General features: G+C 50.2%; 2 protein-coding genes across 2 annotated transcripts in view; one reads left to right on the top strand and one right to left on the bottom strand.

The window, feature by feature from the left end:
• Stra6 (signaling receptor and transporter of retinol STRA6) overlaps nucleotides 1–17,961 on the bottom strand; it is an 82,376-nt gene that overhangs the window by 31,318 nt on the left and 33,097 nt on the right. The gene's annotated exons all lie outside the window — the stretch shown is intronic.
• Nucleotides 3,252–17,961, top strand: part of Ccdc33 (coiled-coil domain containing 33) — a 100,896-nt gene continuing 86,186 nt past the window's right edge. The window contains exons 1-2 of the mRNA XM_050151813.1: nucleotides 3,252–3,577; nucleotides 4,421–4,749. Coding sequence (XP_050007770.1) covers nucleotides 3,268–3,577; nucleotides 4,421–4,749 — 639 coding nt within the window. The 5' untranslated portion in view covers nucleotides 3,252–3,267. The remainder of the gene's footprint in view (nucleotides 3,578–4,420; nucleotides 4,750–17,961) is intronic.

The following is a 17,961-nucleotide window of genomic DNA, read 5'->3' as shown; positions in this document are numbered from 1 at the left end:
AGAACATACTCCTGAAATATACTTTTAAAAACATTATCTGTCTGTTTATATCTATCTAAGTAATGTTAAAAATCATTGATGTTTTGTTGTTGCTTTTTTTCTTTATGTAGCCCAGGCTGACCTCAAACGTGATATGTAGTCAAGAATGACCTGGAACTTCTGATCTTCCTGCCTCTACCTCCCCCCACCCCCCCACCCCCGAGACAGAGTTTCTCTGTGTAACAGCCCTGGGTGTCCTGGAACTCACTCTGTAGACAAGGCTGACTTCGAACTCAGATTCATCTGCCTCTGCCTCCTGAGAGCTGGAATTAAAGGCTAGCACCTAGACCACCTGCATCCCTCTACCTCTTGTATTACATTCATCTTTATGTGATGCTGAAATCAAACCTAAGGCTTTGGTGTGTGCCAGGCAAGAATCCTAGTAACTGGGCTTACATCCCCAGATCCTTGACTTTTACTGTTATTTACTTTAAAAAATTTTTATTTCATCTGCTTGTCTGTCTATTTATTGTGTGTGTGAGTGAACGTTTGTTCCACAGAGCTCATGTGGAAGTCAGAGGACAGTTTTTTGGGAGTTGTTTCTCTTCCACCATGTAGGTCTCAGGGATCAAACTCAAATTGTCATTTTGGCAGCCAGTGCCTTTTGCCCACTGAGCCATCCTGTCAACCTAGTTTCTGTATGTTTGTTTGAAGTACATGCGCGCACACGCTGGCACACACACACACACACACACACACACACACACACACACGAGTGAGCCTACCCTGGAGGCAGAGTGGGAAGGGGATACTTGGAAAAGAAGGGATGCCAGACAGTGGAGGGTCCTAAATTCACGCGGAAGCCAACAAGCCACCCCAGAGGCTGTGTGAACAGATGGAGGGGGCAGCAGGGAGGATGGCAGTGCTGAAGGGACTGGGAGAACTGACTAGAAAGAGACACAATTGCGCACACAAGCCCTGTCTGTTGGAGCAGGGGGCAGGGGGCAGTGTGCTGAGGTCACAGAGTCTTGGGGCAGGCAAGATGTCCTCTCATCTTTGACGACGCTGGGAGTGCCTTCAGACATGCGAGGGAAGAGAGCTGTTTGTACCAAACCATTTCGTTTCAGGACAGGCCTGGCAGAGACAAGTTCAGCCTCCAGTCTGTAACTGGCCGCATGAGGATTCTCAGGCAGCCTCCGCCACCCACCATCTCCCCCAACAGCCGTTCTGTGCCATTTTCCCTGTGTGACTGACAGAGTTCCCAACTGTTAGAGCTACAGGATGGCTCACCTACCCCGCTGCTGCCCGTCACACAGAAGGGGCACCAACATCCAGAGAGAAGGGATCTACTGAATGCAGCCTACACGCTAGGTCACTGGAGCTCTCCCTTAGTGTCACCTTGGGGACAGTTGTAAAGGAAGCCCACAGCTGCTGGGACCCTTAGCTGCACTTGCCTACAGCCGTCTTCAGAACAGTGTCTTTCCTTCAGGAAATGACGTCAGCTGACATGGCTAACTGCAGGTGAACCGCTGTGAATGTAAACCGTGCTCATCATAAACATGCCCTACAGACTCAAAACTGTCCTTCTGTAGCTTCAGGCGACTGAATTTCCCCAGGAGAGGCATCACATATGTAGCTAGACTGCACTTCTTGGGTCCAGACCTCAATTCTCAAGTGTCTGGACATTCTTTCAGTCTCATATTCTCCATCTAGAAAACAGGAAATAGTTGTGTTGCCTTATAGATCCACAAGAATGTCTAATGCCCAGAAACTGCTCAGTAGAAAGTATGGCTAATGGTAGTGATACTGATATTATTGTATAATGAGAATCCAACAATATTTTTTTTTTTTGATTTTTTTTCGAGACAGGGTTTCTCTGTGGTTTTGGAGCCTGTCCTGGAACTAGCTCTTGTAGACCAGGCTGGTCTCGAACTCACAGAGATCCGCCTGCCTCTGCCTCCCGAGTGCTGGGATTAAAGGCGTGCGCCACCGTCGCCCGGCTCAACAATATTTTATAATTATATAATTATTCAATATTAATCCAATAATAATATAATGACTGTGGTGGTGATAATGGTTTTGTTGATAGTGATGGCTGTGGTGGTGGTGATGATGGTGGTGAGGATGGTGGTGGTGAGGATGGTAGTGGTGATGGTTGTGGTGGTGGTGCTGATGGTTGTGGTGATGATAGTGGTAATAGTTGTGGTGATGATGGTGGTGGTGAGGGTAATGGTCATGGTGACAGTGGTATGATGACAGTAAACTTAGTTTTTATTGAGGAGTGTCTAGGATCCTCTGGCTGCAATTAAACCCAGGACCAGGGAGAAGAGATCCCTGACTGACTACCTAGGTGTGAGAGACCGAGTTCTCTCTATAAAGTGAAGCTGTGTGTCTTGATTAAGTAAGCTGGCTGCAGAAACATATACTGATAGACACATTTCCCTGCCCTGGAGGCCTCTCCCAGTCCACTGAAATAGACACCCGAGAAATAGAAAGTTCTGACTACCGCGTGCCCCTCATGTTTTATAGACTGCATAGAAAATATCATCTCTTTGCATACTTAAGAACTTGAGGTTTTGTGTGTGTGTGCGTGTGCGCACACGCATGCAGGCGTACATTTGTACATAGACTATGTGTATAGGTGTAAGAGTGTATATGTTTATGAGCACACATGTACATACAGGCACACATGTAGAAGCCAGCCATAAACCTTGGGCATTATTCCTCAGGAACCTTTTACTTTTTTGAGACAGGAGCTCACTGATTCTTCTAGAGTGACAGGCCGGCTCCAGGAATCTACCTAACTAGGCCTTCCCAGCGCTGAGATGATAAACATGAGCCTCCATTCCCAGCTTACATGGGTTCTGGGAATCAAACCTAGGTTCCCATGCATGTACAGCAAGTAATTAACTGGCTGAGCTAGTGATTTGTTTCCATAATTCATGTTTATCTTTGTCTTCTCTACCTACTGCCTTCACTAGAAGACAGGTTTCAGGGGGAGGGGGTCAGGAATGTGTGTTTGGTTTGCTGCTATGTTCAAAATGCCGAAAACAGCACCTCACATACAGTAGGCTCTCAATAAATATTTGCTGGAAGATCAAACACTAAATAGGAAGAATGAATTGCTACTTTTGTTCCCCAGTTCAGACTCGGTTTCCTGGCTTGTTGCCTGGATCCTTCTCAAACAAACAGAGAAGGGTGAGGTGTGGCCCCAAATGTCCAATCTGTCTGCTCCAGACTGGGATGGAACTGTGAGCAGGAGAGGACAGAGCTCGGCCTGGAGAAGCCATGGCCTTCAGAGGTTCTGATCGCCATCTGCCTGCATCCCTGCTGAGCCCAAGGCTAAAGGCAGAAGAGATGACACTGGACCTGGAGTTTGAGGTCTTGAGTGTGGGATTTAATGAGGAGGGCAGATATGCCCTGAGGCTGTCAGCTGAGAATCCACTGCAGGCAGGCTCCGGGGCTGGAGTGCAGTTGCGAGTCAATGATGGGGACCCCGTCCCAGCCTGCTCTGCTGTCACTGAGGTCATTGAGCAGCAGGATCCTGAGCAGAGCCTTACCTTCACCAGGAACAAATTTGTCTTTACTTTGCCCAAAGGTACAAAGAGGAGTCGGGGTTGGGGGGAAGGAGGGTCCTTGGGACTTCTGCCCTAGACCTCGTCAGAGCCCTGGGAAATCAAAGGGAACTGGGAGAGCCATGGGCAGAGTTCTAGACAGACATCCAAGCTCTGCCTATGTGACTGTGTGACCTTGGACAAATGCTGGCCCTGTACAAGTCCCTGCTTCCTTCATTGTAACATGGGGGTGCTGACACTGTTCTCACAGGGGGCAGGGGTGAAGAAGAACTAAAGGGGATGTATGAATTCGAGAGAGGCAAGCCCAAAGCATGTTTAGAGCCAGTCGTAAGCAGTGAACATTATATGGAATAATGCTAGAAGTCCCCTAAGCACCCGCTGGTTATAGGAATGGAGAATGGACAGACATGGATGGATAGGAGACCCTGGTCTTGCCTTCTGGGGCCTTCCAGACTGGGTGCAAAGAGGCAAAAATCTTAAGTCAAAAAATGGCTAAGTGATTTAGAAAATCCAGGCTTAGAATGAGAGCTACCCAGGCAGGCTTTTTGGTGGAAGTAGAAGACTATGGTTGGCTAGAAATCAGGCACTGGCCAAACTCTTCCCTGGTCCAGAGTGGTGTCAGGACCCAGAATGGTTCCCATAGGTGTAAGCCTTTCCTTCCTCACTCTGGTGGGCTCACATGAGGCATGGGAAAAGGGAAGGAGCCTTGGGCGAAGCCTGAGAGGGGCTGCCCACAAGAGAAATCTTAGCCAAGCACACTTGGGTTCGGCTCATAATTTGCCCCAGGGCCCTGGATGTCCTTCTTCCTCCCTGGTAGAAGGACGGAGACCCTGGAGACCATATCCGACCCCATGTTCTCCACCCAGGATTCTGCAAGAATGATGGGCAGAATGACACACATCTGCGTGTAGAGGCACTGAGGCTGGATGGACCCTCAGGACAGGTGGCCCGGAGGGTGGGTGAGGCTATCTTCCCAATCTACCCACGACCAGATGAGCCCCGAATGAACCTCACAGCCCAGGAGCACGAGGACCTGTACCGCTACTGTGGCAACCTGCCTCTTCTCCGAGCCAGTGAGGACCCCACAGCCCGCCACTGTGGAGGCCTGACCTACAGTGTCGCCTTCCACGCGCACCGAGCCCCTAGGTCCTCTGTCTCAAGCCACCTTGTGGAGCCCAGCCAGCCAGAACTACAGGTGGGTACACCTGGGTACCTGCTCAGGACACAGCTGTCTACAGCCATACAGTCCCCGACTTCAATCTCCTACATCCTCAGCAGACTTCCAGGGAGGTCGTGAGTGATAAGGCTCATCCAACTCCAATAGTGACCAGGAAGGGCTTAGCTGGGAACAAGGACCCTGGCGGCATCAGGCTCAGGCGAGGGGTGCTAGCCCTTTTGTGGAAGGTCTCCCACTGTGGCCAAGTTCTGCATCCAGGTGTCATGCCCAGTAGAGAATCCACAGAGCAAGCAAGCAGTGGTTCATTTCACAGGTGGAGAAAACACACCCAGGATTCTAGATTCCACTAAATTTCAACATCTATTGGGAATCTCGGAATGCAGTAGCATGTGGCATCCATGGCTAGGTCAGCCCCTGAGCACAGAGTGTCACTAGATACAATATGGTTGGCTACAATATGGGTGTGGCCCGCTCATGGTGCTCAAGGCTGGCAGGACGCTCTGAAGAGGAAGTGTAGGGCCAGGAAAGGAGTTCTCAGGTGTGTCCTTTGGGAGAGTCTGTTCCTTCTCCTCGTTTATCTATTTACTCCTCCATCCCATATTTGGCTGTGTTGGATCCACACAAGGTGGGTGAGGTGTAGGGGTGGCAATTTGAGGCTTAGGGGAGAAGGTTCCAGGATAAGCTAGCAAAGAGAAGGGGATGGCTCAGCTGGCAGAGGGACTAACTGAAGATACTCCAAAGGCATAGTCCTCCTGCTCTCTCTCCCTCCGTCTGTGTGTCTGTCTGTCTCTGCCTCTATGTGTATCTCTTTCCCTGTCTTGCCCCCCTCTCTCTCTTGTGCACAATCTAGGCTGGCACTGAGTAGGCCCAGGAGGCCCAGGAGGTAGACTGTGTTGTGGAAAAGCCCAGTGGGGGAAGATGTGGGAGGAACTGAAACTCAGAGAGCAGAGGTGAGTATTCAATTCTGAAGGCAAAAAGGAGGACGCAGGAAGGGGGTCTGTAAAGAGGGGAGTTTAGGTAAAATAAGCAGGAAGCATGTGACAGGGACCCAGGAACAGCTGCTCTTGCCCAGGCCTCCCTGGCCTACTAACATGGCCCACTCTAATTTCTGTCCATTCATTTCTGAATCAATTAACAGACCTTCCCGACCCTGTCTGTGCTCAGCTCCATTCTGTTCCATTGAGAAATGAGATGGGTAGCCGAGGTGAGTCTGAAAGCTTCCTGTGTCCAGGGCCTGGGGCCCTGCCCCTCTGTCTACGGCTATTATCTAGGGAGGAGGCTCAGAACCCTGAAACAAGCTGTCCCTGCTCTTTGTCCTGGACAGCCTGAGCTGCTAGGACAGGGCATTCAGGCTATGCTGTGAAATGGGGGTGAAAGAGGTTGGGACTACTTGGGGGGGAAGGGCTGGCTAGATGGCTGCCTCGACCTCGGCAGCTCTAATTTCTGTTATTTAAAGCCATCATCTCTGCACCACACTCCCTCTTAAAGTGTCAGATGTCTGCTTCTACCAAGACAAGAAAATAGCTTTCAAGGGAGAGGAAAATCGCTCCCCTTAGGTGGGGGTGGGGGGGTCAGCAATCACAGCCCTGATGACAGTGCCGGAGCCCACAGACAATGGAGGGTTCCTCATGAACGATACAGGCTTGTACTTAGACAGACTTGGCCCAGCAGCCCAGGCTACGGAAGGCAGGCTTCTGTCCCTGTCGTCACTTGGTGGCCAGAGGGGCTCAGTATTTCTTTGGACCCGTGGGCTAGAACCATAGGGATCCTTATGGTCGTGCTGCCTCCCTGCCCTGTGAAGAGGGGCAAGGATGCCAGATAAGAGGATTGCTTAAGGAAGGGGGGACTTTACCAGGGAGAGGGAGGCTTCCCTTGGCTTTCTGGTTGACAGTCCAGGGAACTGGAGAGACACGGGCGAAATAGAAGGAGAAATAGAAGGGGCAACAGAGAATTTCATTTGGGGGCTCCAGAGCAACTTCAACAAAATTCAGTTCAGGTCCAGGAACAGAAGCTTCAGTTCAAAACCATTTCCTCCAGGATTTCCCAGCATGGATGTCATTGCTTCCAAACTATTCTCAGCCCTGTTGGGACCAGGTGTCTCAACAATCTATTTAATTTAGAACTCTACTTTTATGAGTGTGTGTGTGTGTGTGTTTTTCTTTACATAGCGTGTGCCATTTTTCCCAAGACACAACAGACGAAAGTCATGGGGAGGGGGCAATAGAACAATGGGGCTAAGGGCAGGCTGACGTGTGACTGGGTTGCAGTGACAGGCAGGACTCCGCGTGTGAACAAGACCAGAGCTCAGTGTGAATGTCTGCTGACTGAGTCTGAATCCTTTTGCATCCTGGCCACGGTGCACCAGGGCTTGGTTCTAACAGGCTGCACCAAATACAGTTGCTCTGAGCTAATATTTTCCCGGAGGTGGGGGCGGTTAGCAGGAGCTGTTCCCATGAATATTTCTAACGGGGACAGTCAGAGACTCAGGATGGAGGTCCCTCGGGGCTGTCCTAACTCACAAAGAAGGACCCTAGGAGCACACAGGCAGAAGCTACCTCAGGTTCCCTGCAGCCACAGGCTGTCACCCTTCCCGGACACAGGGGCATCCTTAGATGCCTGCCCACACCTAGTACTACACCTGGTACTATTACTGGGGCAGTGCTCAGAAAGGAGGTAGGTGGCCTACACAGGCTAGGTACTGGAGACTCTGGGGGAGGGGGGGAGGTAGAAAGTGCAGGCAAGTCTGAGCTCAACCAACTCCCCAAAATTATGCTTCTCAGAGGGTAGAAAAGGAAAAGGACTTCCCTTCCCTCAAAGGCCATCACATCCTGAAAGTTCAGGGACATCTTCCCACAGGCAGGGCTGTTGAAGAGGGACACTTAGAGCGGGAGATTCCCAGGGATGGAGTTCCTGGAAACATGAGTTTAATTCCTTGCTAGTAGCTCTGGAGGCCACCTTGGGGATGCCTGCCATTGAAAACCTCAATTTCCTCCTGCAAGGCCCTGTGGTTCCCGAGGAAGAGGGAGGAGGGTGTGGTGGAGGCCCTCACCGCAGTTGCGGCTCCCAGACAATCGCAGTTTTGTTCCGTGGGAATGATTCTGTTTCCCGGGAGACTTTTAAAAGACGCTTTCAATTTTTTTTTTATTTCTTCCATTTAAAACACCTTTTTATTTTATTATTATTATTATATTTGCCCCGGAGGAACAGAGAAAGGAAGAAGAAAACTAATAAAGCAATCACCAAATGCTAAACACCTGGTGGTAAGCCTGTGGATTCTGACCGTGGCTCCAGCTCTAACAAGCTGGGGGCTTTTGTTAAGGGGAAGTGGAGGAGAACCGAGCAGCCAGCGGAGTGGCTTGCCTAACCTCACCTCTACCCTCTGTCCCCACACCTAGGTGCGGCCGCCTTTCCTTTCCCTTTGTTCCCTCCCTCTCCTCGCCCCCTCCCCCATTCAGCCTGCTTGTTCCTAGTCCTGATTCTGGCTTAGAGCTGCAGGCCAACACTTTTGCTACCCCAGGAACCCTTCAGCTTCAGGCCAGAGCCCTGCCAGTCTTCGCTCTCCCTCTCCGAGCCGCTTTTAAATTCATTATGCCTTTTATTGCTGGCTATTGCCTGTGCTTTTCCCATTGCCCTGGAGACTGGAGTGGTTCAAGCGGGAGAGGCACGCGATGTGGATTTCATTAACTCCACTCTTTTCTGCCCATTCACTCTCATGGGGGCTGGCCTGGAAGGGTGGCGAGGGAGACCTGGGCACCTCCTTGTTTGCACCTCCTTGTTCGCGCCCCTGTCCTGTCCCTCAGTGCCAGCCCACTTTCCTCGTCCTTCAAAGCTTCAGAGAGGAGAGCTGTGGCCCATTTCACAGGTTTGGGAAAACAATGCTGAGACTACAAAAAGAGCAAGAGGAGGTCCAGCAGGAGAGAGCAGGTTAGAACTGGACTGCCAGTCCCTTGCCTGGCTGATGCGGCTGCCCTGGACTAGGATCCCAAAGTCGGCCCTTTCTCTGCCTCTTCTGCCTCCATCAAATCTGCGGCTGCAGCAAGGCGGCTCTTCCTTGCAAATGAGGCAGTTTTATGGGCTTTAGAAAAACACTCCAATTGTTCCCTCAATTACCCTGGAGCAGATTGAATATATTAATCTCTCTCTTAACTCGAGTTAGAGACTCAGCTGCCACCCCTCCCCCCTCAATCACCAGCGTCCTTCGGCAGGCACGTGCCAGGGATTGACTCCCAGCCCCCACCTTCTTGGGCCTGGGGCCCCAAGCAGGTCAGTTTTGGTCCTGGTCCTGACAAATGCCTCTCTCTCTCTCTCTCTCTCTCTCTCTCTCTCTCTCTCTCTCTCTCTCTCTCTCTCTCTCTCTCTCTCTCTCTCTCTCTCTCTCTCTCTCTCACACACACACACACACACACACACACACGAAACCCTGTTTTACATTCTCTATCAATTTTCATTGATTTTTTTTCTCCTCTGCATTATTTGAAAGAGCTTTTTTCTTAAGTAAACGTGATCGTGGGACTTCCACCCTCCCACCCGTCTTACAACGTAGGGACTGGGCGGGGTCTGAGGCGCTCCCCTCCAGCTCCCGTGACAAGTGCCTCCAGCTTAAACACACTCTGCCCCAGGCAGCTGAGACCTGCTAAAAGCTACCTGAGGTTTCCCTTTGTAGCTCGATTTTCTTTTATTTCCGAGGAACAAAGACACTGTCAAGGCGTGCTCAGAGAGTGCTGTCACCCACACAGGGAGGGGTGTAGCCTGTCACTATGGTAGTGAGCTGTGGCTGGCAGAGGAGCAGAGTAGCCAGTCCTGGCCCTGGGGAGGATGGGGCAGAAAAAGCACCTCCAATCCCTCCCCCAACACACACACACAAACAAGGGGAGGAGCCAGAGGCTGACTTCCCATAACGGCCTGTTGGCCACCTGCAATGAAATACTTCCTATTCAAAGAATCCTCTAGGGAGGACCCAGGGGTCCCACCCAGAGTGGTTATCCCGGATGAGACATCACTTGTAGGGGTCCCTGTATTTATGTCCCCACACAAGCCTGTGCCTCTGCCTCCACCCTGCCTGATCATCAAGCTGTCTCTGTAGGCCTAGAGTCCTGCATTGGAGGCCCCCATCTATCAGGTGAGTAGACAGAGCAGTCAGTTTTCCATGACAGGAAGGCACATGGGTCAGGATGACCTGGTTTATCTAGCAGCGTCTTGACCTTGTACAAGTTACAGGACTTTCTCAGCCTCCACTTCCCCACCTGTGAAATGGGTGCGAACAACTCCTGTGTCTGCTATTGCTGGGAAGCTGTGATACTGAAGCAGCATACAAATCCAGTATGCCCCACAGAGGCGGTTTAATGAAGACTTGCTATTCCACTAAGGATCTCGCGGGGAAATCTGGGTTGAACAAGGCAGATAGTACAGGCTTCCATTTCCACACCCAGAAAACAAGGTAACTCCTTCTAGCCAGGTCAATCTCCCCAAAGAGGGGTGCTATGGACTTGTGCGTCTCACAATTCCTGGGTCAGAAACAAGACTGCAGGGTGGGGAGGGCCAGTCTGGGTGCTAGTCTGGGAACTAGCTCCCTTAGCAGATTGTTGTGAGGGAACAGAGCTGAGCAGATGGCCCTGCTGGCCCGCCTCCTCGCAGCCTCTCCCCTCTCCCACCAGCAAGGACTGGTGCTGACTCACACCTCCTGGATGCCAGAGAGAGAGAGAGAGAGAGAGAGAGAGAGAGAGAGAGAGAGGATTTGGGGGAGAGTGAGAGGAAGGGGGTACCTGCTTCTGAACTCCTAGGGAAGTGTTGGCCCGCCTCTCATCTCCCCCAGTCATCTTCACAGATGTTTAGGCTCACAGGAACACACATACATGCACGTAGTGTTTACATGTATGCAAAAACACACCTCATCTCTCACAGAGACAAGTTTACAAGAAGCTCACACATGGAAAGCCTCATCTCTGTACAAATCCCCCAAGCACAATCCCTCCCCAGTGACTAAGAGACTTGGGGGCATGACATGTGTGATGTATGAGGTGAGATTAGAGCGCTATGTGAAATTAGTATTTAATACGACTCTGACAGAGATGGGGGCAGGCAACAAGGAAAGCTCATAGCCTGGTTGCGTTGGACTCAGTGAGGGTTGGCCTCAGTGAGGGTTGGCCTCTCAGGCAGGGGTCAGCATTGCCACCCTCAGCCTGGGTGGGGTTTGCAAAGTCTCAGGGTCAGTAGAGGCCCAGGCCAGCAGAGAACAGTCCTTTTCCAGAATAAATGGAGCATGCATATGGGTGCCCCTCCTCCATTTGGCTTCTACAGCCTGCCTTGGTTTACTGTGATCCAAACTCATTTGACATAAAGAGGTATTCATTCATTCACCCATCCATCTATCCATCTATCCATCCATCCATCCATCCACCCATCCATCCATTCATTCTTTCCTTCTCCCAAGGAGCAGACTAACTTATAACTCGGAAGGAGGACCACTGACCTCCTTGGGCCTCGTAATCCTCACCGAACAATGGGTACTGTGGTACCTGTCGATGAGGAAGGTGTGTGTCTTGCACGGTGGAAAGCCCTCCTTACAGACTTCAGGGAGATGGTTGAGCCTTGCCTCAAGGACAGATGGGGCAGAAGAGAGAGGGTTCTAATTGAAAGTTCAGAAAAAGAGGCAGGATATGGATCTGGGCAGGGGATTAGCCGATAGGGAGAAATCAGGAAACAGAGAACTACAGGGATGTTAAGGGGATGAAGAGGAGGCGGCATCTCCATGGGCTCTGGGATTTCTGTCTTGGAGGCTACTCTGAGACAAACTGACAAAGACAGAACTCATACCTCACTGGGATCCACCAAGCCCATTAGAGCAATGGTTCTCAACCTTCCTCATGCTGTGACCTTTTAATACAGTTCTTCATGTAGTAGGTGACCCCAACCATAAAATTATTTTGTTGCTACTTCATAACTACAATTTTGCTACTGTTATGAATTATAATGTGAATATCTGACCTGCAGGATATCTGGTATGCGACCCCCATCAAAGTATTCAATCCAAAGGGTTGCGACCCATAGGTTGAGAACCCTTGCCTTAGCGCATCACTTTGGTCTTAGAAAGTGGGCAGAGTGGCCTTGACAGCATTCGCTTTCTGTAGAGGGGAGCTAAGCCCTGGAGGAGGCAAGGTCCTGCAGAGTCAGCAGCAAAGGCCAAGCTGGAATCCAGCTCTCCACAGCGTGTTCCAGACTTTCTGCTCTAGCAGTCAGGACCAGCATAGGGGTGAGGGGATGACCAGCTACACCCCTGCCCAGGCAGACTCACAGTTTGCCAACTCTTTCTCAGTCCTCTAGAAGGGGGCCCTAATGCTTCACTTTCTTGGCCCCTGGGACAGGATCATGAGGAAGTAGTTTGCTCCTGATGGCATCATATGACATGATATGATATATGATATGATATTATATGATACTATACGATATATCATACCAAAAGCAGCTAAAACAGGTTACCCAGAGTTCAGCTAGCCCCCACAGTGAGGGGCACTGAGTGGTCTGAGAACATGGCTGGAGTGAAGTTGGAGTTGTCAAGTGTGCAGAGTTCAGGACCAACCTTGGGGCTCACTAAAACTGGCTCAATGAGACTTAGTAGAAACGTGCATAAAAAAATCCCAGCACGTGAGTAAGCCCTCCGATATGATATGCTGCCTGAAGAACGTTGGTGTGTTTACACCAACAAAGGGCCACTGCCAGACTTTAGAGTCAGGCTTGAGTTCCGATTCACTGCCCCCTACTGTTCCTAGCGAGTCACGCCACTTCCTGACTGTTTCCTCATCTGTAGAAGGGCCACAATGACTCCCTCACAAGATAGTTGTAAAATTCAAGTGACATGCTGGCTTCCCTGCAGTCCAGGAAGGCTTCTTGGAGGAGACAGGAGCTCCTAAACCCCTCAAAAAATAGACAATTTGGAAGGTCCCCTGGATTCAGCCCTGAAGGCTGTCACCTACAGGAGGAAGGCTTTGCCGATCCCTGATTCTGAGCCAGGTCTGGCCTCTAGGAACTCTCAGGAAGACAAGAGCAGCAAAGTGAGATTACAAAGCTATCTGGTACAGGAGGGGACACAAACTGGCTCCCTCTGGGAAGGCTAAAGAAACATAAGAGAAGATGATACTGTTGCCCTTGGTGTCCTGAGAATTGGTTCCAAGGACCCCTCAAAAGCCCACATCTGTAGATGCCCAAGTTCTTTATATAAAACGGCATGGTGTTTGCCTAGAACCTATACAATCTTTCTATCATCATCACCATCACCATCACCATCATTATTATTATTATTATTATTATTATTATTATTATTATTATTAAGAGATAAGGTCTTACTAGACATCCCAGACTGGCCTCAACCTTGCGATCCTCCTGTCTCCACCTCCTAATTGTTTGGGTTACAGGAGTATGTAGCTGCACTTGGTTTTTCCTCTACACTTTAGTTCATCTCTAGATTTCCTATACTACCTAATACAATGCAGGTACAATGTAGAGAGTTGTACTGTGTTGTTTGGAGACTCAAAACGTCTATACATCCAGTTCAGATGCAACTTTTTTGTATTGTTCTCAAGGAGCCAGAGATCAAAACCGGTCCTCAAGTATACCAAGCATACCAATCCTAGAAACTCTTTTTTTCCCAAAGGTATTGAATATATTTTAAAATATATTTAATTAAATAATATACATTTAATGTATTTTTAATCCAAGGTTAATTGAATCAGTGCACATAGAACTCATACATGTGGAGGCAGACTGCTCTGAGTCAGGTCAGTAAAGCAGGAAAGGAGGTAATGAAAGTTCTAGTTTTGCCGGCCTTCAGCTGTGGGGCTTCACCTGTGCAGCCCCATTCCCGGGCCATAAGGACTGGGGAAAGACATCCTGACAGTAGTGCAGACGAGCTGTAAAGCACACAGAAGCACACAGCAAGAGCTCAGGAAGCTAGGATCCTGAGACAAGGCTGGAGGCTATAGCCTAGGCAGAGGACAGCAGGGCAAAGATGTGGGGCTTGGGAGATAGTGGTTTCTCTGGGGGACTTGGAGACTCCTGGGGAGGTGGTAAACTGGGGGCAATGAGAGCCTAGTCATGGCATCCCCCCTCCCCCCCTCAGAAAGCCTGCCGCAAGTCATTGCAGGCAGAATGGTGCTAAGACTCTCGGATGAGCGTGGCGAGCGCGGATATTATTTTAATCTTCCTCTTAGAACATAATTGCTTTCTGTCTCCTGGTGTTCCTGAAGAGACTTCCCTCCCAGAGAGATGGCTTTCTAGGCTCCTCTCTCTGCCAGGAGACAAGACAGCTGGGCCAGCCCCATGCTGCATTAACACACTGCAAATGTGATTTCATGGCTTCAAATGAGATTAGGGCCAAAGGCTCTGCTCTCTAGTGGAGGCTGCAGGCAACATGGGCAGGAGTAGCCAGTGCTGAGCTGGAGGTCCGAAAGAGAGAGCCAGTCCAGGCCCAGGCTGCCTGACTGAGCAGCTCCCTGTAACTGGAGCTCCTCAGACCTTCTGTTTTTATCCTGACTGCAGTGCCAGCCTTAAAATTGTCCTGAGGTGGGTACTCTGAGCTTTAACGCTCCACTATTTCCAGGTCACCTATATTCAGCACTTCAGTAAGGGAGAATGAACACAAATTCTTCAGCGTGGCTTCAATATTCTCAACTCCCTCCTCCTCTTCCTCCTTTTCCTTTCCCTCCACCCCTTCCTTTTCCTCCTCCTCCTCTTAACATGGAACTCAACCTAGGCTTAAGCATGCCGTATAGCCAAGGATGACTTTGAACTTCTTATCCCTTTTGGCTCTACCTCCTTCGTGCTGGGATTACAGTCATGTGCCACCATGCCGTTTTATGCAGTGCTGGGGACAGCATTGTAAATGCTAAGTGAACACTCTACCAATTGAACTATATTCCGAGCCCTAATTCCCTTGTCTTTAAAATGAGAACTACAGAACCAGGCATGGCAGCACACATCTGTAATCCCAGCACTCAGAGAGCAAAGGCAATAGAAATACCACATGTTCAAGGCCAGCCTGGACTATATAGGGAGTTCTAGGCCAGCCAGGGCTACATAGCAAAGACTTGTCTCAAAACAACAGTAAACCAATAGCAACTACAGAGAGGATTAATCTATACAAAGTGCATAGAACTATTCTGTGACCTTCTAGGTATCCACTAAACGGTAGTCATTTTTCTGAGACTCTTGTGGGGAGAGAGGCACCAAAGGATACAACACTAGAGAAACAGACATCACTCTCCCAGGCTAACGCAGAAGAGGGGAGAAAAGTCTTCAATGCTGACGTCACTCCTCACTCACGAAGCACCTACCCGATACAGACTGTGTGCTGTGCTGTCCCACGAGATGTAGCTTCCCCAGGCATGGTCCCTGCCCTCAAGGGAGACAAACCCTGTCCTAAGGAAGTAGATAGTGGGTCATGAGCTCTGCAGGGCAGGGTTATGGGTTGTGGGTCTGATACAATTATGTGGGAAAGGGAGTGGGGTCAGGTTTCAGGGAAGAATTGGTGGTGGATAACTGTCTGTGACTTCAGCTGGGGAAGGACTACCAGACAGACGGAGCAGTATATATATACATACATATATATTTGTATATATAGTCCCCAAGGCTGAAGAGACCATTGCCTGCTCAGGGGTGGGTGGAGGATAGGTATGAAATAGGGCTGGACGGAAGAGAGGAGGACATTCTCGGGGCATACAGGCCAGACTGGTGGAAGAGGTGAGACTGAACAGACACAGAAACATGCTGAAGACTGGCTGACCCACAGCCTTCCGCTGAACAGACGCCCCCACCTTGGCCGGGCACCTGCCACCTCTGCCCCTTCCTAATGGAAGGCAATAGAGGGTAGCTTCCTCGCTTACCCTTTATTCAATCGCTTGTTAACGAGTTATCGATTCTCTTCGAAGAAAAATGTTCAAAAGCCACGCTGCATCTTTAGCAAAGTGATTTATGAGTTGGCAGTGGGACCTAAGCTGCCTTAGATGGGCGCTCTGGTTACTCAACACTGAGAAGAATCTTCCAATAAGGCAATCAATCAACGTGCCTGCTAAGCAGATGGAAGCCCCCAACGTGAATACCACTCTCTTTGAGGTCAGCCCTGTATTTGCTGGAGACAAAGGCAGGGCCATGGGTGCTCTCCATCACACAAACTGGTAGACATGAGAGGAAACCCTTCTCTGGGATGCCCAGTTCCTCCTGGCCCCCATTGTCTTGTCTAACACTCTCTGTTCCTCCGCGTGGAGTCAGCCAGCACAGCTACTTAGCTGATGAGGACACTGGGGTTGCTAAGTTCAAAGTGACTACAGAAAACCAGGGCTAAAGGTGGGCCCCACAGATTTCAAGATGTCGTGTATTTTGTGGCTAACATCTCTCCTGCTTACTTGCTAGTGTTTGGTCTAATTGTCCTGGGGTCTAGCGGCCACTAGAACAAGGGACCACAAAGACACAATCATAGAAACTATCACAGAGATGGTCTGGACCAAGACATGAACACACCAGTTCAGCCCAGTTACCATTTACTAAGGTTTCCTTTGCATACTGAGGAACTGACAGGAGACAGGAGTAGCCTCCTTGACCCTCCACTGCTAACTGTGGCCAGCATGGCCAATAGGTCTTGTCACACAACCTGCATCCACAGGGCTTGACCAAAAATGGAACAGGGCTGCATTAATACTACTGGCCACAGCTCAGATGTCCTGAGCCTCCCAGAAGGAGGCAGGGACAAGATATCTGTTAGCGTTGGGTAGCAGTGGCCGCCTTCAGATGCCATGCCACTATTCAGGTGAGCCTCCAAGACATGCCAGCTTGCTCCTCTGGGACGCCAGTAGCTGTACAGTCACCGAGCCATCTGTTTGTCCATTCAAAAGTTCAGAGGGCATTGAGGGGTGGTCAATAACAGAGGGCTTGCCTACCATAACCTAGGGTCAATCCCCAGCACACAACAATAACAACAAAAACAACCCACAAACATTCGTGTCTGGTCTTAACCCTGTCCATGTTCTCCTGAAAGAGAAGTAAGGAAAATGCGAACTCCCTCTCCCAAATGGAAGGGAGAGGCCGCCAGGCTTGCTGACCATGCTCACAGACTTCCCAACCAGCAGCCCTGGATTCAAATTCCAGCCCGTCGGTTTCCTCAGAGCACCTGCTCCTCATTTGATGAAGAGAATGACAAAGGTTGTTTCTGAGGATCATACTGTGAGGCTTAACTGAGGCAGTCACATAAAGAAGCTGGCAAGAGCCCCCACTCAGTGTGTGTTCGTTAAATGCTGGGGTGTACAAAGGTGCCAGGGAGAGGATGATGACGAGGTAATTACAGGATGTCAGGGACGAGCACAGGCCTACAGGAATGGCTCACGTAGCAGCTGCCTCAGGTTTAAGAGGGACGAGAAGGACGTGTCATTCCAAGCAACCTCGTGACCCCAGGGTTGAAGGGCAAGAGTTAGGAACATGAACTCAGCCCAAAGGGCAAGCTTCCCGGAACAGCAGCCTGGGTGCTCTTGGATACCTGGATGAAGTTCCCCAGATCCCTGCAGACCCCTCAGGGAAGCCCAGTGTGGTCATGGCCGAGGATCACCTACTGAGGCACAGAGCAGAGTGGAAAAAGAAGAAAAGATCTGGGGTGCAAATGAGAGGCACCTCAGTCTCAGGCCAGAGGTGGATTCTTTCATTGTATCAGGGCCTCACTCACTGGCTGGGATGGCCAGCGAGTTCAGGATCTACCACCACTGTTTCCCAGTGCTGTTTCCAGATGCACACAGCCATGCCCTGATTGTCACATGGGTGCTAGGGATCTGAACCCAGGCCCTCTTGCTTACAAGGCAAGCACTTTAGCAACTGAGCCATCTCCCCAACCCTATGTTTATTGCCAGACAGAAGAAAGACTCTACCCAGAGGCTAGATGGCTACTGATTCAAGAGAATTATTTTTTATTCTCTTTATGGACGCTTCTCTGAGAACAGTGTTTGGGTCTCTAGGCTGTGAGAGGAACTACAAGGGACTGAGGGCCAGTTACAGGCGTCAGGAACAGGAAATCAGGGACGGGGACATCAGGTAGCTCTGAGGAAGGACAAGAGGGCTTCTGACTCCACCCTGCTGCAGTGTATCTGTGTGACTGATTCTGTCCTGTGATGTCATACAGTGTTGCCTAGGTGATCAGGCTGAATGGGAAACTCTGTACTTTCCCAGGACTGGGCAGAGCAAGGATCACCCCACTTCAAC

The sequence above is a fragment of the Alexandromys fortis genome, unplaced genomic scaffold (assembly GCF_014885135.2).
Source record: "Alexandromys fortis isolate MF-2015 unplaced genomic scaffold, M_Fortis_MF-2015_v1.1 scaffold_70, whole genome shotgun sequence".
NCBI classification, from domain to species: Eukaryota; Metazoa; Chordata; class Mammalia; order Rodentia; family Cricetidae; genus Alexandromys; species Alexandromys fortis.
Note: the sequence above shows the minus strand (reverse complement) of the source record. Positions and strands in the feature narration are given on the sequence as shown.